Here is a 15,295-nt window from a genome sequence, read left to right as displayed (position 1 = left end):
TGAAACTAAGAAATAAATACTTCATTATCCTCTTGTGAACAGACTGAAACATGCTACATTAACTCCAAGCTAACATGAGAAAAATCACATGAAAAGAAAGCAGTTGTAACATATTATGAATTTATTTGCATTTGCGAGCCAATTGTAATTCTAAACTACTAAGCAAAACAGCAGCCACACAATAAAAATGGCAGATGCTATTTCTACATGGCAGATTGGAAGATAAGCTCCGCTAGCTCCTGCAACATATATAGCAGCACAAAGTAAGTCGATGATTAGAATATAACGTGACAGAATTAAAAAAAGTTACCAAGTATGGAACAATTTATTAAACAAGCATAAATTAGTGAATTACCTGTTTGGCAGAAGCTACTTTAGGCTCATCCATTTCTTTGACTTTCTTCTCAAGTAATTCAAAGTCAGCTTCACCATTCTAAGGCAGCACAATTCCCAATCAAACAATTAACCCCCAAAATAAAAAAAAAAAGCATTAAAAAGAGAGGAAGCTTTTTCTTTTAAAGAAAAATGTACCTCTATCTGAGCACCAAGCTTAGTGTCAAAACTCTGGTATCGCTTTCTAACAAGCTCAGCAAGGGAACCATCCTTTGGTCCAGTATAATACAATGGGAATTAAAAAGAAAAAATTAGTATGATTTATGAATAAAGCTTTGACATGGAGTCTCTAAATCTAAATTATAAAAATATTTATCAATACCTCAATTAACTTAGCAGCATTCTTGAGGCCACGAGCCATTGTGTCCATTCCAACAATGTGAGCTATGAATAAGTCTTCAACATCTGTGCTTTCTCTCCGCCTAAATTGGAACCATAAGTATCAAAATACGTGCCAATTAAGTAAAGAGGAGTGTTAGGAGCCGGTAGATTTTGTGATTTATAGCCATAACTTATTTATTATTAGTGTTATTAATGATATGAGATTATATCTAATGATATAAAATTACTCACTTTTCTTTTGCTAGTTAAGTGCTGGTCAAATTTTAATAAAAGTGCTGGCCTAAACTTTCTCTTAACAAAAACAATAAGAACACAAAGATAGTACAGGACTTACAATTTAGCATCGAAGTTGAATCCACCTGGTGCAATTCCTCCCTGGAAAAGACAATATTAACCCTGTTAGGTGACAATGCATGCTTAGTAAATGGTGTCTTTGTATCTTTGTATTTCATGCTCATACGTTTTTGATGACGCTAAGCATAATCATGGTTGCCTCTGGAATATCAATGAGAAATTGATCTGTGTCCCAACCTGCAGAAATGAGAACAACTTCATGTTACTAACTTGTGACTTGTTAACATGAAAGTCTTGTTAAATTTACAGAAATTTGTAGAAGAATTAACAGGATTGCTTAGTTATTCGTACCAACTTGAGGGTCGCCAGTGTTTGCATCAATATTACCCAGCATCCCATTGATCCTTGCAGTTTCAATCTCATGATGACAACTGCATCATGAAGAACAAGTTAAGACCCGTTTCATGCATAACTACAAAATTTTGAGAAAAGAAAAATGGATCAAGGACCATAGATTCACCTGTGGCCAGAAAGTGTGGCATGGTTGCACTCTATGTTGAGTTTGAATTCCTCTGCAGAGAGAAATTCAGTCAAAGAAATCAGAGAAACAACTGAAAAAGTATATCTAATATGTTTTGAAGTAAAATTATAAGTTATATTTAAATGTATCTATGCACTATCAGATTAGTATACAATGAATGTTGGTTTAAAATTTTATATAATACCAGAGTCTATCCTATTATGGCTGTTAATGAGTGATATTTGGGTGACTATAGAAAAAAAAATATTACCAGTAAGTCCATATTTTCGTAAGAAATTAGCTGTGGTTGCCGCATCCCAATCATACCTGCAGGTATATATATATATAAGTTTGAAACATAATAGGATGCATAAAATTAGTGATAGAATAGGAAACTAAGAAGCTTACTGGTGTTTAGTAGGTTCTTGTGGCTTGGGTTCAATCAATAGTGTCCCTTAAATCACATAATCAAAGAACCATTTGACTAGTTAGTTAGAGTAGTTGTAGTATGGTATACTATTTCATAGTTTGTGACTGTAGAGAATGTTACCATTAAATCCAATCTTCTTTTTGTGTCTAACAGCAGCATGAAGAAATGTACCCTGTATTAAAAAGAGATAAAACAAGCAGCATTCATTACAAGTTATTAGTAGAACTATTCGGATTACTCAGTGTAGAATGTTTCACTTACTAAATGATTAAGCTCTCGTTCCATATCTGTGTTCAAAAGAGACTGGTAACCTTCACGACCACCCCAAAAAACATAATTTTCTCCTCCCAAATAATGTGTCACCTGCAAATTATATCAGCTAAACGGATTTTTCTTCTACTACTGCTATATTCAGTTCATACACACAAATGTACCTCCATGGCTTTCTTCACTTGAGCAGCAGCATATGCATACACTTGTAATTCAGAACTATGAAAGCAACTCAATTTGTTAGCCATCAACTCAGCATATATAATTGGAATAAATTAAAGACCATATATATAAGATATATACCTAGTAGCACCACCATGCATATAGCGAGAATGCATGAATAATTGAGCCGTTCCCCATAAAACTTTCTTGTTGCTCTACATGATTAAATAAAATAGAAAATAAAAAATTATGAAATGAATCCATACATTAATGAATTATTAAGAACAAATGTATATGTATGACATAAGCTAAAAGAAAAGGATGCTTCATGTAAAATTACCTTAGATTGAAGGTCTTTAGCAAGAGCCACCACTTCATCCAAATTTTCATTAGCTTCCTATAACAAACTCAACGGGTACAATATTAATCAGAGGCAGAGCACTATTAATCAATGACAAATTTAAAAGATTGAGTGATCACCTCTAAAGTTTGTCCATCAGGGGCTATATCCCTGTCATGGAAGCACCAAAAATCAACCCCAAGTTTGTCTATGAACTCAAAGTTTGCTCTCACTGTGTATATTAAGTAAGAGAAATTATTACACATGACACAAACATATAAATACCATAATAAGATGAATGGTATTATCAAATTGGAGAGTCAAGTATACTGAAAATAACATACTTCTTCTTTTGGCCATTTTTAATGAATTGGTGCCATCTTCCCAAGGCCAATTTTTGGTTGGTGCACCAAATGGATCACCTCCTGTTCCTCTAAATGTATGCCAAAATGCAACACTAAATCTAAACCAGTCCTGCAGTTATAATAGAATACACCATATAATAATAATGAATACTAATTATTTACAACAACTTTATAATATAAATGAAAACCAACCTTCATTTTCTTCCCAAGGACTTCCTCCTCTGCATTATACCATTTAAATGCAAGTGGATTCTTACTAGAACGCCCCTGATAAAAATTTAATATATCATGATGCAGTACAATAAATAATCATAAGCAACTAAAAAAAGAAGAGAATACCTCATATTTAATTTTGGGAATGCCAGTGAAAAACTCTCCTTCCCATCCATCTGAATCACCTCTTTTACTAGCTTGCTGCTTGCATTCTCATCAATCACGTATATATTCTCAATATTAATATTAATTTCATGATAAATAAATAAAAAATATATAAATGGAGGAACTACATCCATACCACTGCATAACAAAAGGCTTTCAAACAAACAAGCAGCAACAATATTTTCCCAGTCTTCATCTTCATGGATTTTAAAGCTAAGCAAATAAATGAATTATTACAGATTAGGGTTACGACGATCAACCAAATAAATGTCATTAAATTTTAGACCGTACTTACATACCTACAATGCTAAATTATCATGAACAACGTAACTTATCAATGGACCTTAGTATTCGGTGCAAAAGAATTTCAACCTAAATATGATTTAACATATATATAATAATAAGAAACAGTGAATGAATGTTACGATCGAAGAGTGTAGATTGACATTACAGGCAAAACTTGCTCGGCGATTCCAAAATAAACAAACAAATTAAAGAAGCCAGAATAGAGTGACACTCATGATAATAATAATAATAATAATAATATCAAGTGATATATTGACATTACACGTGTTGGATCAGATTCTTTGATAGTAATCTCAAGTATGTATATGTGGCCAGTGGTGTAACAATCTCAGGTGGGATTATATTATGGAACAAAGTCTTTTTTGCATTTTAATTGATTCGAATTGCCTGAAATATCGGAAAAGAAAAAATAGCAAAAGAAAGCACCAAAATAGTATGACACATATAACTTAAACTAAATATATATTAAAAATTTAAAATATAAAATACACTTGTTTTTCAAATAAGTAGAAATTACAAATTAGTAAACAATTAAATATCATAAATTTTATTCATATATAAATCTTAATATTTGTTTTTTTTATTTAACTCTTATGTTATACTTACGTAAGATTATGAAATTTTAGTTAGTTTTATATTTTTAATTTATATTAATATATATTTAAATTTTTTGTATTTATTTATAATTTATATATTATTTTATTATAATTCAATTAAATCATTGTTAAACTAGGTAAAAAATCTCAAAATCAGTAAAATAATAACTAAAACAATTCAATGATCAGTTTAGTTTTCAGAATCTTGATTATTGCCAAATCTTCTTTTTCTTCTTTAAAGTGATTTGTGAATTCAGTCAAGGAAATGTATACCTTTAAGGCTTTAATTATCTTTCTGGGTCAACCGGTGCTAATTAAACGAAAAAGAAAGATTAGAAAGAGTGGCCCGACGTTGCAGGATGCCTCAGAAGTCACCACCAAGCGAACCTGTCAACAAAATCCGATCCAATTATTCAAGGGCTTAAATATGTGGCTATTAGAAGAAGTTGAGGAAGCTTATTAAGTTAATTATTAGTGGATGCAAAATTTTAGGACATTACATTTGCAAGACGCTCATGGAAATCCACTAATAAAAGCAATTATGTTATAATAATATATCTATTTTAATTTGGTTAATGATGTTTCAAAAATAGGAAAACGTTAAGAGCCAATAAGAAATTAACTCAAATGTAAAGAGGAAAGAAAGCAATAGATACGAATGGATGTGATATGAATTATCAAGTGAAGTAGTGAAGGCATATCCAATTGGACGATGTTAGTTAGGACTTATTAGGAGTAGTTCTCATCTATATAGCTAGGGTGATTTAGAAAGTATTGTAAGCTTCGATACGATACAAAATACGACATGACACTACACAACACGAAATACAGATATGTAAATTTTAATTTTTTATAAGATATGACCACATGACATATTTATATATATAAAATATAGAATATTTTTTAATTATATAAAATATTTAAAATATTTTTTTTACGTTAATAAATGATAATATATTTTATTTTTAAATTTATTTTAAAATTTTTAAATAATGAAAAATCATATTTTACCAAATAATTAAAAATTTTTTGAAAAAATCTACTTTCGTGTGTCCGATGAGTGTTGTATACAAAATATAACACAGTAATTTCAAGAAAGAAATGTCCGTATTTTATAAATTATAAATGAGGAAGTATATGGAACTAATGAAATATCTGTACAATGTGTACAATGGGAATTTAGGGATGTTCGATTCAGTAGGATATCAGATGTTTATTATTTCTGGTACCGGATGGTTATTCTAGATAGTATAACTATATTGTGTTTGAGAAATTAGTAGTATTTTATCCTGAATGTTCATTTTTTAATTTATATTGGATCAAATAAATAGCCCATTATACACATTGTACAAATATTCAATTGGTTTAGAATTAAGAGGAGTGCTAGGGGACCAGCAAATTTGGTGAGTTGTAGCCATCAATTAGTCATTAATAGTATATTTAATGATGTGAGATTTCATCTAACGATAGAAAATCACTTATTTTTATTTTATTGGCTAAGTGTTGGCCAAATTTTAATAAATCTGCTGATCCTAGACTTTTTCTGGGAAGGATTAATTGTAAATTTATCACCCTACGAACGAAGCAATATCTTAAAAAGTTCATCATGCATGGCACACACATGCAAATTGTTTGGTTTCAATAACGTTGTGTTTCAAGCTACCACCGCTCTATGTAATAATACCTCAAACTCGAGTAGTTGACCTAATAGTACAGTTTTACACTTAACATACATCAAATATGTCTATAAAAGATACATACATTAAATTTAACACCAAAATAAATCTATACATTTTTGTATAAGGATGAAAAAAGTTTGAATATATACCATGGCTTATTGCCTATTACATGCCTGAATCAGAATTAAACACACAACACCAATACCCCATGTCTTTGTTTGTTTCATCTTTGGCAATATACGAATCATATAATCATTCCAACAGTGAAAGAAAACGAATACCGATCACATCAAACCCACAATAATTTCATTATTAATAGTGTCTAAGTTTTCCATGTGAAACACATTTGAGATATTGTTGGGGATAAAAGAAATATAATATATGAACATAACGTAAACATGCTCAAATTTATAAATATACTTCTTAAAATTTATTTATTAACTAATCAAATGGTAAGTATATATGTACAGCATATTTTTGTGTTTTGGATAAGACTTTTTTTCTAATTAATTTTGCAAATGCTAGCTTCCCTTCAAAAGCTATACACGTTCCTTAGTCTTAACCACTAGCCAACCAGCTACATCAAGCTAACTACCTTTCCTTCTGTGAAAGAGCACCACTCATAAATTTTGACTCTTTCATGACCTCTCAAAAGATGCAACAATTATATTTTAATTTTAAATCTTCATCTTTTTATAGGGTCACATTGAGAAATTTGACAAGACCCACCAAAATGGATGTTAGCATAGGAAAGAAAAAGCCATCCAAAATAAATTGGACTCAATCACCTCCCCAATTGAATTCAGAGTAAAAAAAAAAAAAAAATTTGTCACAGCATACAACTACTGCAGAGATCATCATAGTGAGGAATTGCATAACTTTGTATGAGGAAGAATAATGGGGTTTGAGAAACATATTGGTAAGTATAGGCTTGGAAGGACAATTGGAGAAGGAACATTCTCTAAGGTTAAGCTTGCTGTTAATGGAGACAATGGAGAGAAAGTTGCAATCAAAGTCATTGATAAGCATATGGTCATGGAAAACAATCTTAAGAACCAGGCAAACATTCACATTCATCATCCTTTATATTCTTTTTATTTTATTAATCGATACATGTGATGTATGTGACATGTTCCAGGTCAAAAGAGAGATTAGTACAATGAAACTTCTGCATCATCCCAATATTGTCAGAATTTTCGAGGTACTAATTAACTTCGTACTTGAATCAGAATCATTACTTTGAAGCTTAATGATGCATAGACTGTGTTCTCAGTATTTGTTTGTGTTTTGAAATGAACTTGTTGATAAAACAGGTGATTGGGACAAAAACAAAAATATACATTGTGATGGAATATGTCTCAGGAGGACAAGTACTAGACAAGATGGTGGGAGTCAATAACCTCTCCATATTGAACTATAATCTATATTTACTTATTCTTACTTTATAACACTTCAATTCTGATCATTGTTGTTGTGCAGTCCTATGAGAAGAAGCTGAATGAACATGTGGCAAGGAAACTATTCCAGCAGCTTATTGATGCCATGGACTATTGCCATAACAAAGGAGTCTATCACAGAGATCTCAAGGTATCCTTAGCTTTGTCTAATAATGTCTGTACATAAGGCTGTTATTGGTAACAATCTTAGGATAGATAAAATATTTTCATAGAAACTTGGGACAGAAACAAAACAGAAATGTTATATCTCTGTTATTGTCTTTACTGTCCCAGTTTTTGGAGGAAAAGAGTTGGATTTTGTTCTAAAACAAACATATTTTTGTTTATATTTGTTTCATTCTCCAAACAAATTTATATCTCGTAGTTTCTTTGTATTTCTATACCGAAATGATTACCAAGTGAACTTAAAGATGTCTGAGATCTAAATATCTTGAATCTCGGTGTGCCGACAGCCAGAAAACTTGTTGCTTGACAGCAAAGGAAACCTCAAAGTGTCTGACTTTGGATTAAGTGCACTCCAAAAGGTAAAAAAAGGTCTTAAAATCATAACTTCAGTTCAATTATAAGTGATTGTGATTGATAGTCAAATTTTGTTTACATTAACAGCCTAATGATGTCTTAAACACACGGTGTGGCTCCCCATGTTATGTGGCACCTGAGGTATAAATGTAAAATATTTAAAGCTACATCTTCAACATAGAATTTAGTACTATTAAATATTTGATTCTATGACCCTTTTTACTTGTGATGTTGTAGTTGATACTGAGCAAGGGATATGATGGAGCTTCTGCTGATGTTTGGTCATGTGGGGTGATTCTTTTTGAATTACTTGCAGGCTTCTTACCATTTGATGATCACAATTTGATGAACTTATATGAGAAGGTATACTCAAAAGTGCAATAAATCTATACCATATCATAATTATGATAAAGAGTACACCTAATATGTGATTTGTAAAAAAGATATGCAGAGCAGCATACAAATGTCCACCATGGTTTACTCAAAGTCAAAAGAAACTAATTGCCAAAATATTTGTACCACGTCCTGGAAAGGTGGAAATTCTTCTAGGACTTTTACATTATGTGTTGTTATGCTTATTAATTAAGTGTAATTAATTAATGGATAATAATTCTTCAACTTCCTCTCTTGTTTCATCCAGAGGATAACTATTCCAGATATTATTGAAGATGAGTGGTTTCAAACAGATTATGAACCTGCTTGTGTATCTGAATGTGTTAAGAACATTAAGCTGGATGATTGTAATGTTGCATTTGATTCAGTTGAGGTAATAATTCCTTAAAAAACAGCAACTTCAAAAGAAAGTAACATAGATAAACTCACTCTTATTAATGATAACAATCTGTGCCTGTAGGAGAAAATCAGAGAATCAAAGATACCAAAGTCCTCAAGTTTCATTAATGCATTTCAACTAATAGCCATGTCACAGGACCTTGATCTTTCTGGCCTTTTTGAAGAAGAACAGGCATGTCTACAAATCTAAAAGAGGATTAATTTTCTATCTCTATGTTACATTCAATTATTACAGATGCTAATCTTTTCCAGTTTAATTTTAGGATCTCAAGAAGCAGAAGACAAGGTTTGGATCCAAACACACAATCAATGAAACAACAGAAAAAATTGAAGCTGCTGCAACAGATATGAGGTTGTCAGTAGAGAAAATAAACAACTTTAAGGTATAATTTGATTATTAATTAAATGTGTGTATGTAAATATGTACTTTTTTTCTAGAGTTTGGTACACCATATGGAATTAATTTCAATCTTAATATATCAGATAAAATTACACCCGAAACAGATGATGAATAGATGTTCTAGATCATACTTTGACCTATCAGCCCAGTTGATTGAAGTTGCTCCAACTCATTGTGTTGTAGAGATATCAAGATCTGCAGGAGATCTAAGAACATATACCAAAGTAAGAAAAATATTACTATAAGATGAATATGAAAGTTAATTTCATCAATTAGGTCACTGATTTTGATTTTGGTTATCACTTATCAGTTCTGTGAAAGTCTATCAAGTCTGCTGGAACAAAAATCTGGTTTGACATCATCACAGGAGCAAGAAGAATCTAAGGATGTTGCTGATTCAACGCATTTATGATAACTTTCAATTATCTATTTCAGCAATGAAGGGTTAGAGGATATAAATCTGCTTTAAGATTGACTTTATTCATTCAATGAAGTTATAGAATAAGTTCGCCAGGCTAAAGGGTTTGGCAATCAAGGATTATATCAAAGTCCAAAAGAATATGTAATTGTGATTATGTGAATGTGGAAATGTCATATTCACATAAATATTAAGCATGTTTTTCAAACAATGTTCTTGCCATTAAACAAAGTTCCAAGTAGCAAAAGACAAGAGTAGAACATTAAGTACCAATCTTCACATCATTATTTATTTACTTCAACATTGGTAGTTGTTACCTCGTTATTACAGTAATATAAGCATGCATGTGAACAACAGATATCACACTTGGTTGTTGTGACATGTGTAGATTTTATAGTTCTAGAACCTCCCATGGTGGGCACTCATGTCTCAGAGTATAGACAAGGGAAAACTCACGAGCACAACAGAGATCCCTTACTCACGGGGGAACTATCAACCATTAACCAACCATTCATCAATATTATTCAATCATCCTTATTCCTTCACAAGGGATAGTAATACTATAGTCTCTGCTAATATGCCAAAATTTTCCTACTCCACAAACCACAATAATGTGCCACATCTAAAGCTGAAAATGCCTTTTTATTTTAATATTAGAATACTAATCACTCACTAATCACATGACTTCATTATTGCTGATTCCCTTACACAACAACCCAGCTTAGATTCCAACCACACATTCATTTTCATTATTTCTAATGTCTAAGTATTTTATACTAATTAAGACACTCTCAACACTTAATTGGTTGGCCATTAACTCCATATATAAAGCAAGGTACATAGCTCAAAATTTGGTGCCAGACATACTAAAATTAACACAAAGTAATCCAATATGAAAATGAAACCCCATTTACTTCTCCTAATACTCTTGTTCCTCCTTGCCACCTTCACTACAAAAACTCTCTCATCTCCTTCTTCTTCATTAGTTTCTCGACTCAATCATCAACTAAGCCAGAAGAAAACAAGACCAAGCAACGAAACCATATACAAGGTATCAAAGCAACTATGCTGGGGGTGCATAGCAGAGTCACTAGAGTTCTTGTTCAGGCACAACCTGGTCCGAGCAACGAAATGGGAACTGCCACTGATGTGGGACTTCCAGCTTGAGCAATATGCAAGGTGGTGGGGCAGCCAGAGGAAACAAGATTGCAAGCTTGAACACTCATTCCCGGAGAACGATTTCAAGCTTGGGGAGAACATATTCTGGGGAAGTGGCTCTGATTGGACCCCAACCGATGCAGTGAAAGCTTGGGCTGATGAAGAGAAGTACTACACTTATGCAACCAATTCTTGTGAAGAAGGACAGATGTGTGGCCATTACACTCAGATTGTGTGGAAGACCACCAGAAAAATTGGTTGTGCTAGAGTTGTGTGCGATTCTGGTGATGTTTTCATGACTTGTAACTATGATCCTGTGGGAAATTATGTTGGGGAACGACCCTATTAAATTATATCAAATATATGGTATACTATAGTATATATTTGTGTATGCATTATGCAGTGGTTATTAATTATTATGCATGTTAGCGTGAATAGATAATATATGAAAACTATAAAGTACATAGGTGGTGGAATTGGCCTTTAATTATTTATTTATTAGTGTTTGAGATGAGACAATTATGTTAAGTGGTAAGTGAAGGGGTATCGTTAGTTGTTGGGGATCAGTTGCATGTCGTTACGACTTGTTTAAGTCAAGCTTGAAATAAAGTAATTAATAAACTATTAAATTGCCAGCTTAGTTGGCTTGCATTGCCCTATTTTTCAGTTTTAACTACTTTTTTTTATGTTAGGTTAACCTGCTCAAAACTCGTTCATTATTGATCATAATCCTAAGATCAGTCCAATAAGAACTTTTTTCTTTTTTCTTTTTATTAATATTTTTTTAAATAATCTATAAAAATGTAAATTCTCAAGAATTTATTTAACCTTCTTCTCTCTTTAATTATTTATAATGGTAGTAGTTTCAATATTAGTGGTTCATAGGTTTTTCAAATGTTAAATCCAATCGATAACTAATTAGTACGAGAGAGAGGCCAATGTGAACTTACTTTTGGGTGTAAGCAAGGGTCAAAAGTTGTTACTGACATTATATCTACTCTACTAGTAGACTTATTACTACACAGGCAAAATAACATTTTTTTTTTAATTTTTGGTCTTGAGTCAAAATAACTATTTTAGTATTTTACAACTGTAAGCAATCTTACCCTCCGAAAAGTTTCTATGCGTTGCCCAATTCAAGATCATCTTAATTCGGTTGCAGTAGTTGAGTATGTCCATACTCTGATCTGAAGGCTCTGCAAACATATCTGCCTACTCTGATTCAATCTAGTTAGAAATTAAATTTGAAAACAAAATACAACCAACCACCTCGTGGATTAATCAATTATAATTGTTTAAAATTCACTAATGTCTCCTAGTAATAAATGCTTTATATTCATCTTTGTTGTTTCAGTTTAGCTGATATATATTTTAATGTCACATATTAAATTACTAGTAATTCTTTTTAATAAATACATATTAAAATATTTTTAAAATTTAAATTTTATATATTATTATAAAAGAATTTTTAAGGATAATTTCAATATATATCTTTAAAATACTTGTTAACTAAATTATTTAATAAATATATATTAAAAACTAAATATTGAACATTTTTTTATAAAAATATTTTTATTTTGATTATTTTAAAATATATAATTATAATTATAACTAAGTTATATTATATACTTATAGCTGTTGTTTTTTTAAGAAAGTGAAATAAATCTCCATAGTAGTCTATGAGATTCGCCTGAATATTTAATGTTGTCCTTTAGATTTCGATTTTTCTATTGTAATCTTTCAGATAAAGTTCCGAGTATTCATAGTGGTTCCTGGACATATTTTTAGTGATGAGTCATCATCGGAACGTTGAAGTGGCATCGTTTTGCCACGCTGGATAGCTCTAACGGCTAGCTGGCTCATTTCCAATTTACACTCACATTGGTGTCTCCCACTATATTTAACCCTAAATCCCCAAATTTTCATAAAGTTTATCTCTTTTTGTTCATCGCTCTCTTCTCATTCTTCCATTTGGGGCTCTTGCTTATGTCGATGATGAGTGGTGGTAGCACTGCAGGTGGAAGTTCTTTCGTTCTCCATCTAGCTGGAACCGGACGAGAATGCCAAGCAAGAGCAGAAAGATCGGAGGTGCTAGAATGGTGCGGTTGTGGTTGTCGGCCGGTTCTCAGATGGTCTGAGACAGATTCAAATCCAGACAAACCATTTTATGGTTGTCCCAATTATAATGTGAGTTAGAAAAATTACAATTGTAAGTCCCAGACCATCTGAGAACCAGTTGGTAGCCACAACCGCACCATTCTGACATTCCTGATTTTTTGCTCTTGCTTGACTTTCTCGTCCGGTTTTAGTTAGATGGAAAACGAACAGAACTTGCAGTGCTACCACCATCTATTATCGACATGAGCAAGAGCCCCAAACAGAAGAATGAGAAGAGAGCGATGAACAAGAAGAAGAGATAAACTTTATGAAAATTTGGGGATTTATGGTTAAATATAGTGGAAGGGATCAATGTATATAAATATAAATTGAAAATGAGCCAGCTCAACTAGTCGTTGGAGTCATTCAGTATGACAAAATGACGCTACGTCAGTGCTTCGATGACGATTCATCACTAAATATATATTTAGGGGTCACTATGAGTGTTCGAAACTCTATTCAGAGAACTACAATAAAAAATCAAAATCTAAAGGACAACATTAGATATTTACACGAATCTAATAACTACTATGCGATTTATTTGTCAAAAGTGTCTTATCAATCATGCCCAATCATTGAAGTTTGGGCCAAGACTGAAGTTAGCAGTGCGAAAAGGATCATGACCAAACAGAAGAGAACCACAGTAACTCAGCCCATAATGCATTAGAGTCTTTTGTTAGTACAAAATCTACCCCCAACAAGAAAGGAGATAGTATATAGTGATAAAAAAAAAAGGGGAAAAAAATAGGCTAACTTTGTTTTTATACCAAGAGAATTGGTGTGTAATATATAATTATTGGAAAGGTTGATTTTTTTTTTAGTATGGAGTTAATTTTTTTCAAATTATTATAGAATAAATTAGACGATTAAATTTGTTAAGATGAGAAAAAAATGAAAATTGAATGTCCCATTTGAGTAAAGTACACAAATTTGAGAATTAGATTCATATATTAAAAATTTTAAAAAATTAAAGTATACAAATATAAAAATTAAATTTGTACATTAATAAATTTAAAAGATTCAGAAACATAAATTTGACTCTTAAAATTTTTAATTTAAATAACAAATCCGATGATCGATCCTGTGTGTATTTTCCACATCTTACTTAGATACGTTATCCTTCAACATAATTGCAAAACACCTTTTTCTCTTTATATCACAAATAAAAAGTGAAAAAATTAAGGAGATTCAGAAAAAAAGAAAAAAGGAAATAAAGCGGAGGGATATAAATCTGGCATGAAACTCAGTCAAGCGAAGCAAACGTGCTTTAATTATGAATGGTCTACTATTATGTAATTCCAATATTCCATGTCATTTCGTTACAGTCTGTACCCTTTCATCATATTCCAATTTTTGTCTACCCACATTATTGCACCTATCCAAACTAAAAAGTGCCCATTGTATTCTTAATTCCAGTTAGATTTCTTCCCCATGTCTTAAGAATTGAAATTCCAAAAAGCAAGTAATAATAATCAATCAATAAATTATAAATATACAACATTACATGTTAAATTATATAGTATATAGTATAATATTAAGCAAGGAGAAGAAAGACAGAGATACAGATGAGCCATAAATGATTTAAGGCAAGAGACATAGGCCTCATATGAAAACCCACATGGCACACAGAGCCAGCTATAACAATAATAATGGGACTATGACATTATTGACTTGTCTCCACCCCGCCACACTCTTGAAACGTAGCTTTCACTTTCAATAAGGCCTTTCTCCGATGTAGTTTCCGGGAGGATCATAGTTACATGTCATGAACTGACCCTTACCACCATTGCATGTAACCACAGCGCACCCAACTTTCCTAGTTGAGCTCCAAACAACTTGAGTGTAATGTCCACACATTTCACCATTGGCGCATGAGTTGCGCCAATAGTTGTAGTATTGCCGCTCCGACACCCAAGCGTCAACTGCTTGGGCCGGGCTCCACCCAGTTCCACTCCCCCAGAATATGTTCTCGCCGTACGGTCCGTTCGAATGCTGCAGCGCACAGTCGTTGCGCCTCTGGTTCGCGTACCACTGCGCGTAGCGCGTGAGTTTCGCGCTCCACGTCAGCGGACGCAACCGCAGCACGGATCGTGCGGCATTCTGGGGGACTAGGAACTGGCTTGCTAGGCTCCTTTGTCGATTTTGAGTTAGTTGTTGTTGGGCTGGGAGAGTGGCGTACGCGTCTTGTGCGGCTGATGAGGCCAACAATAGAAGGAGGGTGATGGTGACGGTGGCGAAGCACCACAGAGAATGTGTGGGGTGGCTCATTGTAGCAGTAGAGGTTTGTGAAGAGGGACAATGTGATTCAGTAGGAGATAG

General features: G+C 32.5%; 4 protein-coding genes across 7 annotated transcripts; 2 read left to right on the top strand and 2 right to left on the bottom strand.

Moving 5' to 3' along the window:
• LOC112777468 (xylose isomerase) lies at positions 1–4,005 on the bottom strand. 2 transcript variants are annotated; one of them, XM_025821877.1, is made up of 21 exons: positions 3,946–4,005; positions 3,631–3,707; positions 3,456–3,530; positions 3,309–3,383; positions 3,096–3,225; positions 2,892–2,983; positions 2,752–2,808; positions 2,553–2,626; positions 2,414–2,468; positions 2,241–2,342; positions 2,100–2,151; positions 1,958–2,003; positions 1,821–1,876; positions 1,550–1,601; positions 1,381–1,460; positions 1,196–1,266; positions 1,070–1,110; positions 716–815; positions 532–603; positions 356–433; positions 1–239 (listed from the first exon to the last, which is right to left on the bottom strand). In XM_025821877.1, exons 2-21 carry the CDS (start codon positions 3,694–3,696, stop codon positions 204–206), a joined length of 1,410 nt encoding a protein of 469 aa, XP_025677662.1. In that variant the 5' UTR covers positions 3,697–3,707; positions 3,946–4,005; the 3' UTR covers positions 1–203. The 2 variants fall into 2 exon arrangements, with proteins under 2 accessions (XP_025677662.1, XP_025677734.1); XM_025821949.3 differs by lacking the exon at positions 3,946–4,005 and adding an exon at positions 3,794–3,939.
• A 2,637-nt stretch (positions 4,006–6,642) lies between these two features.
• On the top strand, positions 6,643–11,478 carry LOC112698637 (CBL-interacting serine/threonine-protein kinase 21). 3 transcript variants are annotated; one of them, XM_025751653.3, is made up of 13 exons: positions 6,643–7,134; positions 7,214–7,276; positions 7,389–7,460; positions 7,555–7,662; positions 7,985–8,056; positions 8,139–8,192; positions 8,289–8,414; positions 8,495–8,584; positions 8,692–8,817; positions 8,905–9,015; positions 9,107–9,226; positions 9,427–9,467; positions 9,554–9,962. In XM_025751653.3, exons 1-12 carry the CDS (start codon positions 6,973–6,975, stop codon positions 9,451–9,453), a joined length of 1,131 nt encoding a protein of 376 aa, XP_025607438.1. In that variant the 5' UTR covers positions 6,643–6,972; the 3' UTR covers positions 9,454–9,467; positions 9,554–9,962. The 3 variants fall into 3 exon arrangements, with proteins under 3 accessions (XP_025607438.1, XP_025607436.1, XP_025607437.1); XM_025751651.3 differs by having other exon boundaries at positions 9,327–9,467; XM_025751652.3 differs by lacking the exon at positions 8,495–8,584 and having other exon boundaries at positions 9,327–9,467; positions 9,554–11,478.
• LOC112698673 (pathogenesis-related protein PR-1) lies at positions 10,554–11,478 on the top strand. Its single transcript, XM_025751654.3, has one exon. It carries the CDS (start codon positions 10,554–10,556, stop codon positions 11,166–11,168), a length of 615 nt encoding a protein of 204 aa, XP_025607439.1. The 3' UTR covers positions 11,169–11,478.
• A 2,961-nt stretch (positions 11,479–14,439) lies between these two features.
• On the bottom strand, positions 14,440–15,295 carry LOC112698621 (pathogenesis-related protein PR-1). Its single transcript, XM_025751650.3, has one exon. The coding sequence runs from the start codon at positions 15,242–15,244 to the stop codon at positions 14,690–14,692; it is 555 nt and encodes a 184-aa protein (XP_025607435.1). The 5' UTR covers positions 15,245–15,295; the 3' UTR covers positions 14,440–14,689.

The sequence above is a fragment of the Arachis hypogaea genome, chromosome 1, assembly GCF_003086295.3.
Source record: "Arachis hypogaea cultivar Tifrunner chromosome 1, arahy.Tifrunner.gnm2.J5K5, whole genome shotgun sequence".
NCBI lineage: Eukaryota > Viridiplantae > Streptophyta > Magnoliopsida > Fabales > Fabaceae > Arachis > Arachis hypogaea.
The sequence above is the reverse complement of the archived record's forward strand: the minus strand, read 5'-3'. Positions and strand labels throughout refer to the sequence as shown.